This window comes from Vulpes lagopus, chromosome 4 (assembly GCF_018345385.1).
Source record: "Vulpes lagopus strain Blue_001 chromosome 4, ASM1834538v1, whole genome shotgun sequence".
Taxonomy (NCBI): Eukaryota; Metazoa; Chordata; class Mammalia; order Carnivora; family Canidae; genus Vulpes; species Vulpes lagopus.
The window spans coordinates 5,020,277-5,039,337 of record NC_054827.1 but is presented as its reverse complement, the minus strand read 5'-3'; the positions used below and the strand labels follow the sequence as shown (position 1 = coordinate 5,039,337).

Below are 19,061 nucleotides of genomic sequence, written 5' to 3'. Positions count from 1 at the left end.
CTACTCAGGTTCAACCCTATCTGTACCTTTACCTCCTCCAAGGCTCTAGCCTCTCATTAGTTCCTCTCTAAGAACTGATAATGGCACCTGCCATGCAGAGTTATGCACTGGATTCAAAGAGAGGACACATGCAAATAGTCACACAATGACTTGCAGGGGATCAGGGCTCAGTCAGGGTTTACTAGTGCTAGGTAGATCTGGGACCTCCTGGTGTAGGAATGAATTAGGGATAGCTGGGGCTAGGCAGGGAAAGATAAGGAAAAGGTTCAGAGTCAGGCTCCCATGAATCCCAAGGACACCAAGTAGTCCAGAGTCAGGCTCCTACCCATCCCAAGGAAACAGAGGTAAGACAATAAAAACAGAGAAGAAAGTAAACTAGGCTTCCTAGCTCAGAGGTATTAGGGAGTGTCTTCCTCTGACGGTTACCAGACAATCCTGAAGGTTCACCAGACCCCCGAACAGCCATATGACAATCACTTGATACAGCACAAAGACATCTCAGGGCCTTGGGTTCCCTGGTTAGGTTCCCAATAAAAGGCCCTCAGTGGCAGCCCTGTCGGCCCTGTCCCTTTACTCATGCTCCTGTGTCCATGGGATTCGTTCTTCAGCTCCGTGAGACAAGCACCAAGCGCCCCTGTATCTCTACTCTGAGCTGAATCAGTGTGAACACCTTTACTGATAACTTGAGTGAAGACAAAGTTCATGGGTGTGCCATTTAGATCGACCTTTTGAACTGGGATGATCTTACCTCTGAGGTTCATAACTGTGGTTCAATTTCAAACAGACAGACACGGCCAAGTGGTGTGTGTCTGGGGGTGGGGCGGGGGGGGTGCGCAGCTCACCAGAACTCAGACAGTTCAGCTCTGGCGTAGGTCGTGATCAGAACGTTACCGTTGTTGACTTACTAGCTTCTGGGGTCCCTAACCTCTAATACGGTTATATCCCATGCATTTAGTAATATTGCTAACATGTTTACTGTACTAAATGTTAATGAATTCCAAAAGAATTATATATATATATATATATATATATATATATATATATATATATTTTATATATATATATATATATTTTTTTTTTTACAATTTATTATGAACTTTTCATTGGGCCTTTGCCAAACATACTGTGAACTTCGCCTTGAGTTATGGTATTTGAGATCCACGCATAGCTGTTTAGGATCATGGGACCATGGTTTGAAACTTCCGCACTGGTCAGAAATGTGTTAACCTCAGCAAGGAGGCCTGAGCACCTCTCCTTAGAGGTCTTAACACACCGTCAGTGGAAGACTAACGGAGGGCTCGGGCTGCTTTGCCTCTGTCCCATTCTTTCAGCCTCTGCTAACATATCCCGGGAGTGAAAATGTTTTACGTCTGTCCTCCACGAAGGTTCACTAGACTGTAAAGAAGAACTAATAGAGCAAACTCTTAGCTCTTCAGCAGCTGGATACAGGGGCCTCGGATGGTGGAGTTTCAGTTGGCAGGAAACCCAATACAGTAACGAGGATAGCAGCTCTAATTTGGAAAAGCTACTCTGATTGAAAGGGAGAATTCCCAACACACTCACGCACACAAACATGCACACACACTTTGTCAAACATCAAACATCCAAGGTAAAGCCTCATTTCCCTGTTCTTTTCTCCCTTCAGGTTTTCGAAATGAATTGTTTGCCCTTTTCCTTTCCATTAAAAACATATTCACACACATGGTCTCAAGTGTCTCCTCTGCGCTGTCACACAGAGGATGCTCGGCTGGAGGCACCCCGCCTGCCCCCCCCCCCAACTCTCACTGCTACCAGGGATCACGAGCCATGTGTTTCTCTCCCCAGGGAAGCCTCCTTCCTCTTGTCTTCCTTTCTAGCAGTGCATTCAAGCTGAAATCCTTGACTTGGAAAAAAACATCGCATTGTGACATAGCATTTCTCATACCGGTAAGACCAGTGTTCCTATTCGAATTGGATATTATTGGATCCATATAATTGGATATTATATGGATATTATTAGTGCATGTGGCAAATAAATAGAAGATCAAGAGTAGGGACTTTCAAAAACACTCTATGTGGAAAGGGTCTACTGAAGGTGCAGGTGGACATGAGCTGCAAACTCATGATGTGATGTGCATAAGCATGGGGCCGGGATGGTTACCATGATACAAAGTCAAAGGACACATGATCCTTTGTGGGTATGTGAAGACCTGTTTTGGAGACCACAGTCTGGAATCACTGTCTCAGGCTCAGAGGAATGAAACCAAGAAACCGGGATATAGGTCAAAAAGAAGGCCTTGCTCAAAGTGAAAATATTCAAACATGCGATCAACTGCCCCTAGGGTCCTGAGTGTCTCTCTAGAGTTATTTAATGCCAACTGGGCCTTTATTCGTGAGTACATCCTGAAGAAAACTCTACGTTGTTCTGAATGATGGTCAAGGTCCACTCCAATATGGGATGGGGTGAGAATGTTCTTTCTGCAGTTTCTTACAGCAGATAAAACAGAGTGATGGACAAATATTCCCATGTGCTGTGTGCATGAATACATTTTTAATGGAAGGGGGAAAGGGAAAGCAAATAATTCATTTTGAGAACATATTGATCATCCAGGTGCACCCCCAGTCAGAAACAGAAGGTTGTCAAAGACCAACCTGCCTACTCCACCATTTAATCCGGGCCCAATTTAAAGAGAGAACTCCTTAAATACACAGTTGACAAAGCTACCACAGAATGGCAAATCAAGCTTACCAGTGTGTCATTTTAAATTAATTTTAAGTGAGAAATTAAGTAGCATTTGAACACTGTGGGGCTTATCATGCACCTATTTAATTGTAAAGTATTCTACTTCTAGGATTCATTTTGGGTTTTTCTGAGTGTATGCTGTCAAGGTAGGGAAATAGAAGATAAGTGCAATTTAATCAGATTTTAAATATAAAATAAAATAAAAATGTATTATAACAATAACCAATAATGACAAAAACATACCTTTTTTTATTTTTTTATAGAACCCAAAAAATATTATATATGTCTTAAGGCTCTAAATTTTTTTTCCCTTTATTTTTTGTTAATAATCAGTCATTACTGTTTCTAGAAGCAGGGTATTATGTAAGGTGTAATTATCTTATTGCTATTTTAAATAAAGAAATAAAGTTCTTTCTCCATATAAATTTAAACGAATTAGTATAAATATATTAAAATAATTCTTGATTTGAATTTATGTTAAACATTTTGAAAAGGTCTTTGGGGTCTAGCCCCCCCTTATGTCAAATCCACTCCCTTTGGTGCTGGTAGAACCATGATGAGGTCATGAATGTATCCTTCAAGCAAACCAAAGTGAGATTATCTGTTGGGACTGACCCAGGGAAGCAGCCCTTAAGGGAACTGAGACCTTCCTGGAGCCAGAGATTTGAATCACAGGAGGGCCTGGAGGGGTGGGACTCCATTGAAAAGAGCTACACATGGCTCCTGGGCACTTCCCAGTCTACAATCAGCCACAATGGAGGACTCAGACATCAATTGCATGGACAGGACTTCCATCAACAAACTAGTACTGGGAGGCCCATCTTCCCACTTGGGCCTCCAGATAAGGACACAGCCCAGCCAACACCTTGATCTCAGCCTGTAGCAGAGGATCCAGTTAAAAAGTACCAAACATCTGCCCCCAGATAACAAATCTGTGTTGTTCACATTATGTTTGCAATGACTGGTTCTACAGCAACAGAGAATGAAGGCAGGTCCTCAAAAATGTTCAGCACTATGAGGTGCCTGGGATGAAAGATCTTGAGAACTTCACTGTCAAAGAGGCTGGGGTATACATCCCATAGAGCTTTACAGAATGACATTGGCAAGGGGCTTTCTAGGCTTCTGTTCTCTGAAATCACTTCTGCAACATTTAAACCAAATAGAGGACTGGGGATGGGCGATGAAGACATCCAAGATTTTAGATCGCACCACAATCTGAACACAATGTTAGGCATTGTGCTAGCTCATGTGACATGTCAATGTTTCTGAAAAGAGAAGAATATTTTTGATAAGCTCTTTTGTTAATGAAAAACTTGCAAAAAATCAATAGAGATAGAAATTAATTGAAATATCAATATCAAGTCTTTTTGGGGAAGAAAACAAAAAAAAAGTTCAATTTGGTCACAAAAGTGATAATAAGCTTTGGTATCAACTTTCCCTGCTCATTGATAACACAAACAACATATAATGCATACCCCTGGGCACACATGCTGGTCTGTAATCCTTGGAGAATGGTTGATTCCATGTTTAGGTAAGAAAAAAAACTCAGAGTGAGCATAAAACATCCTGTCTTTATGAGAAAACAGGGACAGATTTAAAGATGTCAAAAGGACAAGATGAAGGAGCCAGGGAGAAGGGACTCACTCTGGCCACACCATGATGTTGTAAACTGCCAAAATTGATTTAATAAAATAAATAAACAGAATAAACACACACACAAATAGCAAGCCATGATTTCACAAACCCCACTGATTCTGGAATAGACCCCATGTCCATGATGACTTTCAAGAGACAAATAACAGAGTGTGATAGAACAACTCACGCTAAGCAAAGCCAACCAACGATCAGATGACAATTTACAAAATACATCTGTGTACCACACCCCACCTACGTGGAATTCTGGCTGTTCCTGGACCAATCTCAGTATTGGAATCACCAGATTGAAGTCTAATATTAGAGTCAGAGAGACAAACTTTCCAGAATTTCAGGAGGATGGAGCAAATATACAATTTATGGATGCTAGAACCCCAGCTTTGCCTTCTTCCCCCAAAGGAAGACGGAAACTTGCTGCTACGGAGTTTGCTTCCACAATCAGGAAGGCCTGATGGTTGAAATATGAGAGTCTCCTTAGAAGAGCCAGTTCTTCCGAAGTGGAGATTTGAGCCCTTAGTATAAAGGGTGGGGTGTGGCAAATACCCCCCATCCCCAACATGATCCACCCCAGTGCCCCAGACAGCTAGCGAGACGAGCAAAAACCACGCCAGGCTGTTGCATCCGCAGAAGCCCTGCGTGAGCTCCCCACTGCCAAGAAGTAAATGTGTGCCTATTTTTAAGACTCTGATTCTGGAAACTGACAGAAAGGACGTTGGCCAGAGAAGTGTGAGACGGGCAACAGGTCGAGGCTCCCCAATCTTTCTCCTCCACTCTCCTTGTCGACCTTGCTGACTGTGTCTTTAATCACAAAGGCTGAGCTTCAGGGCAGATCCCTCTGAGGACGATGGGTGTGGGTGTGGGTGTGGGTGTGGGTGTGGGTGTGGGTGTGGGAAGGAGGGGATTCCTAACTCAGACAGCGAGGGACAGCCTGGAAATGCACTAAAGTCCAGTGACCACAGAACGACTCAAACCAGGACACCTGTGAGCATGACAAGGGGAACCACCGATAGTTTCCCTGGAGAACCGGCTCCGGGCAAGGTGGCCTGGGGACCCGGGGTGCTTCCACCTTGACTGTGAGCGAGCTCCTGAAGTCCGCAGACAATTCGTAATCTACCTTCGTGCTCATGGCGAAGAGCTCAGTATGTGCTCAGGGATCATTTGTTCCTCTAACAGCTGAATTAGAATGATTATATCAAAGACAGCAAAGCATTAATTCTTTTGTCCTTTTCCTGATTTTCTTCTGGTTTATTCTCACTAGGCTGTGTACTTTATACATTTGACACTGGTCTAACCACTTGTGTTTGTGCATGGTAATTTCCTGGGAACAACCCACTAAAGGGTGTGTGTTAAATATACCAGAATCGAATAGTGCTCTGAACAACACTAATATTGTTTCATTTTTCTATTTATTCATATTTATTTTTTTTTATTTATGATAGTCATACAGAGAGAAAGAGAGAGGCAGAGACACAGGCAGAGGGAGAAGCAGGCTCCATGCACCGAGAGCCTGATGTGGGATTCGATCCCGGGTCTCCAGGATCGCGCCCTGGGCCAAAGGCAGGCGCCAAACCGCTGCGCCACCCAGGGATCCCTATTTATTCATATTTATTATAAAACCAATGCAAAGGCTTAACTGCTCTTCTTGTACCTATGAGAATAATAACCCCCATTTTCAAAACAGTCATTATTTGAGCATACAATATCTTCAGCAAAAATACTGCTTCCCAAGATCCTAATTAGAAGGTTTGAATAGTCAGAGCATGGAACAAGAGTTATCTTTTTAAACATAGGCCTGGGTTTTTTTTGAGCTGATTTGTAATATTTGAGTATTCTAATATTTTAAAATGTACAAAATGCAATCATTAGTAAGGAAAAGACAATATTTGACATTTAATCCAGTATGCTCATATATTTTAAGCATGTCGCATAAAAATCCATATTCATCTTTATAATGACAAGAAAGGCCATTTGGTTATATTATTAATCCACAGGACCAACCACTTACAGGGACGGTTCAAAGGTGGTTGCCAGTGATGTCAATAACTCAGCACGGGTACGTTCTCTAGGAAGGACCCCCATCGCTCACCTCGACACCTGGGCCTCTCTTCGCCAATGCTCCAAGTCCCGTTAGCTTGGCACTGCACGAGCCTCTGGCCCTCCAGGTAATAACCAGGACTGCAGCTGAGCACCACCTGAGCTCCATACTCACTCAGCAATCCCGAAACCAGTCTCCAGGTGACATGCTCTGAGAGCTGAGCTTCAATGCTGGGACACGTAACCGCTAGAAAGGAAACATATTTACATCAATAAATTTTTTCTCAAGGGATTGGATCATGTTGGCTTTCTCTCTCTCTTTCTTTTTTTTTTTAATTTTGGCTTTCAATGGTAAGAACTTTTTATATGAAACAGATCTTGCTGCGCAAAACAGAAGCCAGTACCTGTTATTGCAGGTACTTTCCTCTACTATCCACATGGTCACAGGGGGATGATCACGCATCTGCAATGGATTTGGTAGCCTCACGCTTCAGGGCCACAGGCAATCTTGCAGTGACGTTGTGATGGGAAAGAGCTAAATCACCTACACAAAGTTGCACAGTTCATTTGGATGGAAATTCTTCATCAAGTAAATGAGCAAACACGTAGAAAAATACTACATACAATAGCCCTCAAGAAACTTGACATAGAATTGAGTCATAGAAAACCAGCCTGGACACAAATGACCAGAAAATCAGTTGCCTTCGTTCCCTTCTTCCCTTTGAAACACACCTATGTAATATACTCTGTATGTTCCAGGATTTATAGGCGCGTAGCTTTTGTATGCAGACTGCGCTAATACTGTTTAGACACGTGCTTAGTAGATCTCAAGGGACATAGTCTCTTCCTGCTCTTAGGAGAAGGCCTACAATTACAGTAACTACCTAATAAGGAGCAGTAGCTACAAATGAACAACAGTGATGACGTTAGTGAAGGTGGTGGTCATCCTCCTGGAGAGGGCTTCAAGGGGTCTGCAAATATGCTGAAAGTAGTAGCAAAATTTAATGTATGTGAGTACACACACACACACACACACACATATTTGCTGAAAGGTACAATAATATTTGAAATGAATTTTACAAAGTTAGAACTCCTCTTCTTCAAGTATGAACATCCATCACGGTAAACCACCATCAGAATGGACCCCATTGATTAATTTATTGAGTCTGGAAGTTTAGCTAGAGAAATCACAGCTTTTCCAAAATGATATCAATAAATAATTTTACTTATTTAAAAGTAAATTAAGAAGTAAATTCTATACAAGTTTATTTTAATTGAATTAGGCATATACAAAGGTTACAAAAAACACTTTGAATCTTCTATCAGTGATTTACCAACACTATGTGCAAATAAACTGAAAGAAAAGGACTTTTGGAATTATTATGATAATATAAATGAGGTTTAAAAAGTGAAAAGGATTCTCTAATTTAAAAGTAATTCTGAGGGACGCCCAGGTGGCTCAGTGGTTAAGGGCCCGCCTTCAGCCCAGGGCATGATCCTGGGGTCCTGTGATCAAGTCTCGCATCAGGCTCCCCGCAGGGAGACTGTTTCTCCCTCTGCCTGTGTCTCTGCCTCTCTCTCTCCTCTCTGTGTCTCTCATGAATAAATAAATAAAATCTTTAAAAAAATAAAAACAAAATAAAAAAGTAATTCTGATATCTATTTCTTTTAAGTATTTTTAAATAAAATGATTATCCAAAATTTATATGGATTCAAAAATAGATATTCAAAAGTCCTATATGTGAGACCTAAAACCAGAAAAACCCTAGAAGAAAATACAAGCAATAATTTCTTTGACATCAGCCGTGGAAACATTTCTCTAGGTGTGTCTCCTCTGGCAAGGGAAGCAGAAGCAAAATTAAGCTTTTGGGACTGCACCAAAGTAAAAAAGCTTCTGCACAGCAACAGAAACCATCAACAGAACAAAAAGGCAACCTACTGAATGGGAGAAGATATTTGCAAATGACGGATCCAATAAGGCCTTAATATCCAAAATATACAAGGAACTTAGATACCTCAACACAAAATAACCCAATTAAAACATGACCTGAATAGGCACTTCTGCGTAGAAGATTACAGATGGAAAACACAGACAGGAAAACAGCTCCACGCTGCTTGTCGTCAGGGGAATACAAGTCAAAACCATGACAAGGAGATACCAGCTGAGCCCTGTGGGAACGGCTACAATCAAAAACTCAGGAAGCAACAAGTGCTGGCGAGGACGCTGTTGGTGGGTGTGCAAGCTGGGGCAGCCGCTGTGGAAAACACTGCGGAGTGTGTTTTCCTCAAGATATTACAATAGGATCACCGTTTGCTCTGGTAATTCCACTAGTGGGCATTTTCCGAAAGAAAACAAAAACCCTAATTTGAAAAGAGACATCCACGCCTAGGTTTATCGCAGAATTATTTACTCCAGCTAAGACCAGGGAAGCAGCCCAAGTGTCCATCCATCGTTGGACGAATGAAGAAGGCGCAGGGGGTGCACACACTCGTGCACACGCACGTGTACCCATTAACACTGAAACATCATCAGCCCTCAGAAAGAATGAAATCTTGCCATTTGCGATGACACGGATGGAGCTAGAGGGCACGATGTGGAGCGAAATGAGGCGGCTGGAGAAAGTCAAACACCAGATGATCTCGCTCATGTGTGCACTTTAAGGCACAAAACAGATGAACAGAGAAAAAAGATGAACAGATGGACAGGTTCGTAGGCACAGAGAACAAGTGGGTGGTCAGCAGAGGGAGGCGGGTGGGTCAAGGGCATTAAGGCGCCTTAGGGTGATGAGCTTGCACACCCGAAGCTACTAGAGCCTGTATGTTCATCACAACTGGATAAAAAGTAACAAAATGTATCGGGAAATTCTCCAGGGTTCACCCCATGATCCAAGTCCACATTTTCTCAGGCTGCAGCACCTGCAGATCCCCGCAGGACGGCCGATTCAGAACAGGCTTCTGTGCGTGGACCTGGGGATGCGGGTGGACTGTGGATCGGGGGATCCGGGTGGACTGTGGACCTGGGCGATCCGTAATGGCTTCAATCCCACCGCCGTTTCAAGTAAACTTCGTTCCATTTCCCTAGGGGGTGTGCCTGGCTGTCCTCCGTGGAGGGGCCGTGACCCGCTCCCCTCCACCGGTGAGGGCACCCGGGGCCCCCTCGGTGGGACAGGCCTTTCCGTGGAGCTGACACCACCTGCAGCAGTGGTTTCCGAGTTCTGGATGGTCACCTCCTTCTTCACGAAACTGCCACGTGGTGAGCTTCGGGGTGGCCTGATCCCCGGTTGTCTGGGATCTGGTCCCCCCGCGGGTGACAGGTCCCTGGGTGCACACGGTCCTCTCGGGTGCTGTTCCTCAGTGCAGCACCCGCCCTAAGCAGGTGCGGAGGCCACACACAGGTGTGACCATGCTGGGAGCCACCAGGTACGGAGGGCACGCACAGGTGCGCCTGCTGGGAGCCACCAGGTGCCAAGGGCAAGCACAGGTGCGCCCGCGCGGGGAGCCACCGCGCCAGAACGTGCAGCGGTCAAGACCACAAAACAAGCCCAGGCGGCCCCCCAAGCAGAGGGGGCGACGGAAGCACGCGGCGGGGCGAACAGAGGCCGCAAGAGGCGAGCGCTGCAAGTGCCTCCCGCCCTTGGTGCCCCCACCGCGGGCCTGACGGGGTCCCTGTGTCCCGGGGCCGAGGCGGGCGGAGCGAGCGGTGCCCTGCCTGAGTTGCCCGGGCGCCCGCAGACCCACCAGCGGCCCCCGAGACCCGAGATGCGGGGGTGGGGGGCCGGGGATGCTAGGGTGTGGATGCGGGCCGTGGATGCTGTGGCTGGGTTGTGGGGGGGTGCGGGGATGGGGGAGGGGGCGGAGATGCGGGGGCTGCGTGGGAGGAAATGGGACTGGACTGGACACAGGACACCCCGCAGGCCCCAAGCACCACCCGCCTCCTCTGGCGTTTGGTGGGGTGCGCAGTCCGGCTGCCCGGGTCAGAACCCGAGGTCTGCACGGGGACAGACCGCTGGCCCAGGCTGTGCCGCCTCCTCCCGCACCTGCGCGTCCCCCCGGCCCCGCACCTGCGCGTCCCTCCCCCCCCCCCGGACCTGCGCGTCCCTCCCCCCCCCCCCCCCCCCGGACCTGCGCGTCCCTTCCCCGCACCTGCACATCCCGCCCCGCACCGCGAGCAAGCCCTTCATTCCATGGGAAATCTCGGATCACCGGCCCTTAAAGGGCCTAAAAATTCGTTAGTGTTCCTCTCCTTGCACTTTTTCCTTAAACACCTAAAAGTCCTCACCTGACAGTATATGACCAGGAAATGATGGTTCAAATGGTTATACCGTATGTAAAAAAGTCACGTTTCCTCTGACCCGAGATAATAAAAAGGGCAGCAACTCCCAGTATTCTTGTTCACAAAATCCGTGGCTACCCGCAAATTTATTTCATCCCGTGTTGCCTTGGACTCTCCATCCCACGATGCCCGAGAAACACATCCTAAAGTGATTTTAGGTGTAGACGTTCTTTATAACTAATCCTATCATATGTAACAGCAGCAACATTTTGTTGTCATTTTGTTAATGATATATTGATTAAATCAAAGAGTAAATATTTAAAAAAAATCATTTTAAAGGAAGAAAGCAGCATCTCACTGGCGGTGCGCTGTGCTGGATGTTTTAATAGACATTCATGATCCATTCGGGATGCACAGAGATGAGCCCTTCTTTGTTATGCATTATTGGGTTTTAGGAAGCGACGAGTTGTAGTGTCGCTTTTGTGGGTCCTCCCAGCAGCGCGGCCAGAGGGGAGCCGGGGTCACCATGGGGGCTGTTTGTGGACAAGCTCACCCAGACCAGGCCACAGCCTGGTCCCCATGTCCAGGACCCATGTCCCACGTGTTATTCCTCTGACCCTGTCGTTTCACCGTTTCCTCCACCTCTAGAAACAACGAAAGAAAGTTGTGTTTATTCAACAAGGGACTGAAGCAAGTGACCCGGGCGTGTTGTATCAATAATGACACGGTTTTTAAAGAAATGTCTTTTTTTTTTTTTTTTTTAGAAATGTCTTTAAACGTTACTTCATCTGGAAACACATCACAAAAGAAAGCCTTCTGCTTACGTAAATGTCATAAATCAGCGTTTATGACAATCACAAGTGAGTAAGTTGCTGGGTCAAATTTAGCAAAATTAAGTATTTTCAAAAGATAAATTTAAAAAAAAAAGTAGGTTTAGCTGGTTTGGTAGGAAGTACACAGTCCTCCAGGTTACTCTGTATTCTTTCCTTAAAAAAAAACAAAAATACAGATCCTCTTCTATCACACGTTAAGTAAAACAATTCCCATGGAACCAGCTTCTTGTATCTCGACAAATTCAAGAGAACTGGCGTCCCGGGCCATCCCCAGTATCTAACAGAGTTCGGAGCATTAAGTGATGCGCTTGACACGTAAGAACCCCGAAATGATGCTTCTCAAATCGGCTCAGGGGGAAGTGCAGCTACTTGGGGACCCCCTGAGCGCACACGCACTCGCACACAGACGCATTTTCTCTATCCTGCGGACATGTCAGTGACAACACAAAGTACTTAGCATTTTACTCGAGAAACAGCAGCTTTCACGCTCACCACGAATGAGTCAGATGCATCGCAGACGCATCCAGCCAGTGGCAAAGCAGGAAGGCCAGCAGTTGCTTTGTTTGGGATTCGCAGACGGCAACTGTATTCCCCTACAAATGAAGCCCCTTGGCCTCCCGCCCCCATAAATTACAGACCCTGACCATGCATCTGCTGGGAGAGGCCACCCAGCCCCGCCAAGCAGGGACGCAATGGCCATCTCTCTTCTAACCACAGATGTCCCCACTCCTACCCAATGCGGGTCAGGGCTTCTCATTACCAGGCTGGGTTCAAGCACATTTAATTACTCCGTAAAGTCACAATTAGATGCCATCGGAGTAAGATGAGCCTGCAAGTGTCCTTCCTACAGCAAGGTGAGCGTGGTTTCGGCGAGCCGTTGAGCACCCGTCCTCACTGGACAGGGGAGGGGGCAGCTGGTGTCCGTTGTGGCGCCTCAGAAGCTGAAGAACCCGCAGCTTTGGCAGGATGAGCAGGAGCACGAGGTGTTGGGAGGAAGCGCCTCCCGGGGGGGCGAGGTGAAGGCCCCCTTGCAGGGCTCTGCGAGCAAGCCCGTCCTGGGGACTGGGCGGGAGCACGGGATCCTTACGAAAATGAGTCGGTTTGGGATTTTTGTTTTAACCAAATGCTTAGTGTGTGAGTTGTGTAGGGTGAGAATAGCGATTTAGCAAAGCGTGAAAACACAGAGTTGTAAAAGCAAACTTTCTAGCAGGTGATTTATGGGTCGCCTGAGAGCGATCAGCTTTTCACCATCACACACACAAGAAAGGTCTGGACGCTTCAAAGCTCCTACCTGCCCCCTCCCCAGGATTCCCGATGGAATCCAAACCCTCAGAACGTTCTCACAGTCTGGTCCTGAAATTGCCACATTTCTTCTTCTGGTGACTACGGCCTCTTTCAATTACGAACTTTACAAAAGCCTCTTGAGATCAGACATCTTTCTGCCCAGTGTTCTTAGGATTTTGCTGCTATGTTAGTTTTAATAAATATCCCTTAGTAGACTTGGACCCTAGAGCATTTACATGCCTAACTGTGGCTGCGTCAACAACTAATATCCCAGCTCTGCCCATAGCTTAGAGCTAAACACCTGCCATGAGATCTGATCTCGGTGAGAAAACAGGAGCAATATTGAGTCAACCTCACCCACGTAGTGATCCTGGCAACTGCTGCTCAGAATGGTCTTCTGCTGTAATTCTATAATCTCAGTTCCCTAGTGGAGCTACTTTTCTTTGATCACCTAAATGGTTTCCCTTTTAATTACAGCAAATGAGTCTAAACCGACCCCTAGACCCGAGGAAAGCGGCACGGCTCATCTAAGTGCAGATGCACAACGCAAAATTTTGCTGCTTCGCCGTTTCATTTACCGCACTTTCAACAAGGGAATCCACAGCGGTGACGTCACCAATGGATCTCTTAAAAAGTTGGCTTTTCAGTTTCTTCTAAATACCCCTCAGAGTTTCTGGTTGTGGCTACGCATCTTGCTTTTATTTGTATGTTTTATCAGTCCCGCTTTCTAGACTCATGGCCTCAGTAGGCACCCGTATCCAGCAAGGAGCCAGCACCTAGTCAGCTCCTATCATGGGGAACATCCTTAGAGTTTTTTATGGAAAGACCATCATTTGCTTAAAAGCGTTTTATGCATTTGGTTAAGTAGTCTCTCCCATTTTCCCTACTGAGAATTGCCTCCTTGCATTGTTTCAAATAAGAATCTAACAACGCCTCCTGGGTAATTTGTAGGTTATGATGAGCGGGACCCCAAATCCTAAAATTACTGCACATAAAGTATCAGTAATGCCATGAGAGCAGGACGGGAGCCCGTATGCTCTCTTATGGAGTAGACTGTACAGTCTGGGTTGGCATCTGAGTCAGGGGCTGTTCAGCTGCGGTAAAGCCTAATAGGAAACGCCGTACGAATGGGTGGGGACGTCTGCCTTATTGGTCAGAGCCTCAATCTTTAATACTTTGGATACAGGCTGGCACAGATCTAAAGGGAGCCAACAAAAGAGCGGGGAGCCATGGATGCTTCCAGAAAGTCGGCTGTGCATTGCTGGAGAAGGGGGAGGGAGGCGCCCTGGATGCTGGTGCCTGAGAAGGCACAGCTCTAGGTTCAGCGTCGACGGAAGCATCAGCTGCATCCTCTGACTCCGGTTGGCACGATGGTGACGTCAACACGGATTAAACGAGTTCTGCTTAGCTGCGTTCCGCGTGCTAGGACTCCACACGAAAGGGTCACCTGGTGCATCACGGCCGAGCTCGCGAAGGGGCCGAACTGGAAACCATAGAACCTGCAGACTTCCTCCTTAGAGCAACCCCTAAATCGTTTCTAAATTCTTAACAATTCAATGCATAACACCATATGTGGCACCAGGTTATTTTCTTCTTCGAAGACTTCAGTGTGGGTAATGCATGTGCGGGAGCGTTCTTTTTGGGCGGTGCACAAACTGTGACATTTCAAGCAACCAGCATCACATCGTTTTGTGGGCGGAGGTATTTCGAGAACTCGTAGAGATAGAAACGCGTGTTCATGTTCCCATCTTCCCATAACTTTGGGTTTGCAATCATTATATGGAAGGTAAAATGTCGATACTCCTATTTGGTAACGTTAATGAACTTCATCATCCGATGGAACGGGACAGGGTGATTATTAGTTCTGTACGGAATATTCAGAATGATCTCTAACGCGTCATGTTGAACGCACCCATCCCTCAGATCTGTCGGACGACACCGTGCACAGTTCCAGTGTGGAGGATTGCTTTGCGTGTCAGGAAGTGCATTTGGCCGGAAAAGCCTCAACCGTCCCGCCTGAGGGGGTGAAAACCTCTCCTGTTCACGAGTCATTCTGGTCACGTGGCAGCAACTTCGCAAAAAACAATTAAAAAAAAAAGTTCCCTTATGTGTTGTCTGGCAGGGACCCTGATGTTCACTCCGCGGGAGCTTACAGACACAGCCATGAGCCAGACGGACAAACGCGCCTGCCCCTGCACATGTTACGCCCCTTAGAGATGAAGCGATTGAGTGTAACATCTCCCGATTCTTAGGAGCGACCCACGTGAGACCAGACCCAGATGTACCGCCCAGCACTTAAATGCCAGCCTTCTTTCTCACACTCACACCCGGGAGCCAAGGGGGACCTGTTTGCCACTCCCGTTCAACCTCACAAAGCCGGACAAGGCCACGTCCAGTCTCTGCAAATGAAATAACAGAAGCAGGAACATCACGGGGTCAAACACAGCGTGTCCCGCAGTAAAGGACTGAGTCTGATCAGCAGTGACGTCTGAACTCCAACAGAGCAGCAAGATCCCAAAATGACATTTTAAAGAACAACATTTGTCTGACCCTTGAGTGCAGGCTGCAAACACCACACCCCAGGAGCGCGGACGGTGGCTGGGGCTGGGCACTGTGTGGCGGCACCGGGAAGAGCTTCCACAGGCTGGCCACCAGGCCTCCCCGGCTCGGGGAGCACAAACCCATCCTGCAAACCTGGGCACCCCGACCTCAAGGAGCAGAAACCGGCCGAGCTTGTAGCAGGCATTCCCCAACTGTGCACGGGCTCCCCTAAGGTATCAGGACCTGGCGTCGGGGGGCTCGCACCCGCCCCGACCCTTCCCTGGGGCTGCAGCGGATCTGGGGAAGATCGTGGGTCCAGCTCCTGCTGCCCGCGGTGGCTCCAAACCGTCCGTCTGGCCTGGCTCTCCAGATCTGGGACCCGACACTGACTTGGGGGCAGGGATAGACCTACATCTAGGATCCTGCACGTACCTCTTTTTTTTTCTTTTAGCTTTAATATGCATGTTTAAAAAATATGTACGCACATGATGATTATGTGTTTGGATCAAGTGGGACAGGACTTGCCTTCCTTGGCTCTGCTGACTCCGCCACGGAGGTCCCCTGTCAACGCAGAGTCGCGCTGGATGGGCCAGGGCCAGACCCAGGGCTTCAGTCCCGACTCTGCCCTGGACCAACCATGCAACCTGGCGGGGGGTTCCCAGTTCTCAGAGTCCCCGGTCCCCATCTGCATCATGGGGATAAGAGTAGTGCCTCTAAGGTCCGTGAAAAGACTCAGAGCCCAAAAGCATGTCAAATGCTTATGCCAGTGTCTGGCCCGGGGCAGGGTTGGTGGGGGACCTCTGTGATGCCAGACATAGGACCGATCTCCTAACACAGCAGTTCGGGGACACGGTTTAGGATCAAACCACGTTCCTGAAGGTGCTGAATGTAAGGATGACGTGCATTCTACCCTGCACATGGGGTAACCCATAAAGACAACAGCATAAGCGATTTTTAGGCCACTTTCTAAGGGACTGAGTGGATAAATATATATCCCTCCAAACGTTTTATGTACAATATTCTTTCATATTTACCAGCACACATGTTCATCACACAAATATAAACGTGGACACACACAGGGACACACCGTATCCACGTATTTATGTGTGTGTGACATGAACATGGGCCTGCAATGCAGACATGTACACACACGCATGTGTGTTGAGTACACAGATGTGCGTGTGTTGCATGTAGATGCGTGTCTGTACATACGTATCCACTGATGTGTACGTAGCTAGCCCGCCAAGTCACCAGGTAATTTATTTACATATGATCTTGGTTTTTCTTTTTTATTTTATTTATCTATCTATCTATCTATCTATCTACTTATTTATTCATTCATTCATTTTTTATTTATTTTTTATTTAATTTATTTATTATTATTATTTTTTAAGATTTTTATTTATTTACTCATGAGAGACACAGAGATAGGGTGAGAAGCAGAGACACAGGCAGAGGGAGAAGCAGGCTCCACACAAGGAGTCCGACATGGGACTCGATCCCGGGACCCCAGGATCACGCCCTCGGCTGAAGGCAGGTGCTAAACTGCTGGGCCACCCAGGGATCCCCTTTATTATTATTTTTTTAATCTTGGTTTTTCTCTGTCGCATAAAGCATGTGGTGACTCTGACTCATGTTCCCTTTCCCGAAACCCACAGCCACAGCATTTGATCCCGTGACCTGCTCGTGGTGTCTGCACCTAGAAGGTCCCCGGTCAACTGCCCATGACTGACTCGCATCCTAACACCTGCGACTGAAAGAGAAGGCCTCCGTATTAGGATTAGGACTTGGGGTTCATTTCTCACGAGCGAGCAGCCGAAGCGGTTCTGCTTTGTCCTCAACTCCAGGCGCATCGGGCTTACCCGCCGGCCCCGGGGTCCAGCCACCCAGGCCGCACATCCCCCCCATCCCCCCCACAGCTGTCCCACATTCGTATTAAATACATTTTGGGGGGGAAAGGTGTCATTTTATTTATTTTTATTTTCTTTTAAACATTTTTTTAAATTTTATTTATTTATGATAGTCACACACAGAGAGAGAGAGGCAGAGACACAGGCCGAGGGAGAAACAGGCTCCATGCACCAAGAGCCCGACGTGGGATTCGATCCCGGGTCTCCAGGATCGCGCCCTGGGCCAAAGGCAGGCGCCAAACCGCTGCGCCACCCAGGGATCCCAAAGGTGTCATTTTATATTCCATTCTAACTAAACAAAAACAAAAGTGAGAAGTCAGTGTGATATTGGCAAAAAAAAAAAAAAAAGACACATAGATAGATGGAGCAGAATATTAAATCCAGAAATAGACCCTCTAAAACATAGTAAACTGATCTTTGGAAAAGGAGCAAAAAGCAGTTCAAATGGAGCAGAGATAGACTCTCAACAGATTGCGTTAGAACAACCAGACGTCCACATGCCAAGATGAATATAAGTGCAGACCTTACACCTGTCACGAAGATTGCTTTGAAATGGATCAAAGACCCAAATGTAAAGTATAAAACTCCTAGGAGGTAACATAGGAAAAATCTAGGTGACCCCTTACTGGGGGGATAACTCTTTAAGTACGACACCAAAGGCGTGTTCCATGAAAGAATGAATCGGTAAGTTGTACTCCATTAAAATCGAAAACTCCTGTTCTGCGAAAGACCAAAGCACCAAGGGAGGGAGAAGACAAGCCACAGGCTGGGAGGAAATACTGGGAACAGGCATCTCTGATGAAGGACTGGCAGCCAAAATGTGCAAAGAACCCTTAAAACTCAACAGTAAGGCGAACATCTTGATGAAAAGCGGGCAAAAGCCCTACACAGAAACCTCACCAAAGAAGGCGGACAGGTGACGAGCACATGGATGGGTGCCCCACACCGTACGTCATCAGGAGCTGCAAACTAAAACCACAAGCTGATACCCCTGTCGCCATATGAGGGTGACTAAAATCCGGAACACTGATTGCACCAAATGCTGACGAGGATGTGGAGCGACAGGGACTCTCACTCAGTGCTCGTAAGAATGCAAAACGGTGCAGCCACTCTGGAGGGCAGGCCGACAGTCTCTTTGCAACTAAACATACTCTTACCATATGACCCGACAATCATACTTTTGGGTATTTATTCAAAGGAGTTGAAAGCCTATGCCCACAAAACAGCTACACCCAAATGTTTATAGGGGCTGTGTCCCTTGTGTCCTTCAGTAGGGGGAATGGTTGAACCGCGGTCCATCCAGATGATGAAATATTATGCAGAACCAAAAAGAAATGAGCTTTTAAGTCATGAAAAGATATAGAGGAGCCCTAAACGCATACCACTAAGTGAAAAAAAAAAAACATTCTGAAAAGACTACATAGTGTATAATTCCAACTATATGATGTTCTGGAAAAGGCAGAACTGTGGAGACAGGAAAGGAAGATCGCCAGGGGGTTTCCAGGTGCTGAGGGGCAGGGGAGACAACAGGCAGAACAAGACAGTTTTTAGGGCCGTGAAAATATCTGTATGGTACTATCATGGCGGATATGCGTATTTGTCCATTTATCCAAACTCACAGAATGTATGACGCCAAGAATGAACCCTAATGGGGCAGCCCAGGTGGCTCAGTGGTTTAGTGCCGCCTTCAGCCCAGGGTGTGATCCTGGAGACCCGAGATTGAGTCCCACATCGGGCTCCCTGTAGGGAGCCTGCTTCTCCCTCTGCCTGTGTTTCTGCCTCTCTCTCTCTCATATGAATAAATAAATTTT

At 46.8% G+C, this 19,061-nt stretch overlaps 1 protein-coding gene across 1 annotated transcript in view; it reads right to left on the bottom strand.

Annotated features, from left to right (window-relative positions):
• Positions 1-19,061, bottom strand: part of CSMD1 (CUB and Sushi multiple domains 1) — a 1,877,909-nt gene that overhangs the window by 75,695 nt on the left and 1,783,153 nt on the right. The window contains exon 51 of the mRNA XM_041753151.1: positions 6,462-6,656. Coding sequence (XP_041609085.1) covers positions 6,462-6,656 — 195 coding nt within the window. The remainder of the gene's footprint in view (positions 1-6,461; positions 6,657-19,061) is intronic.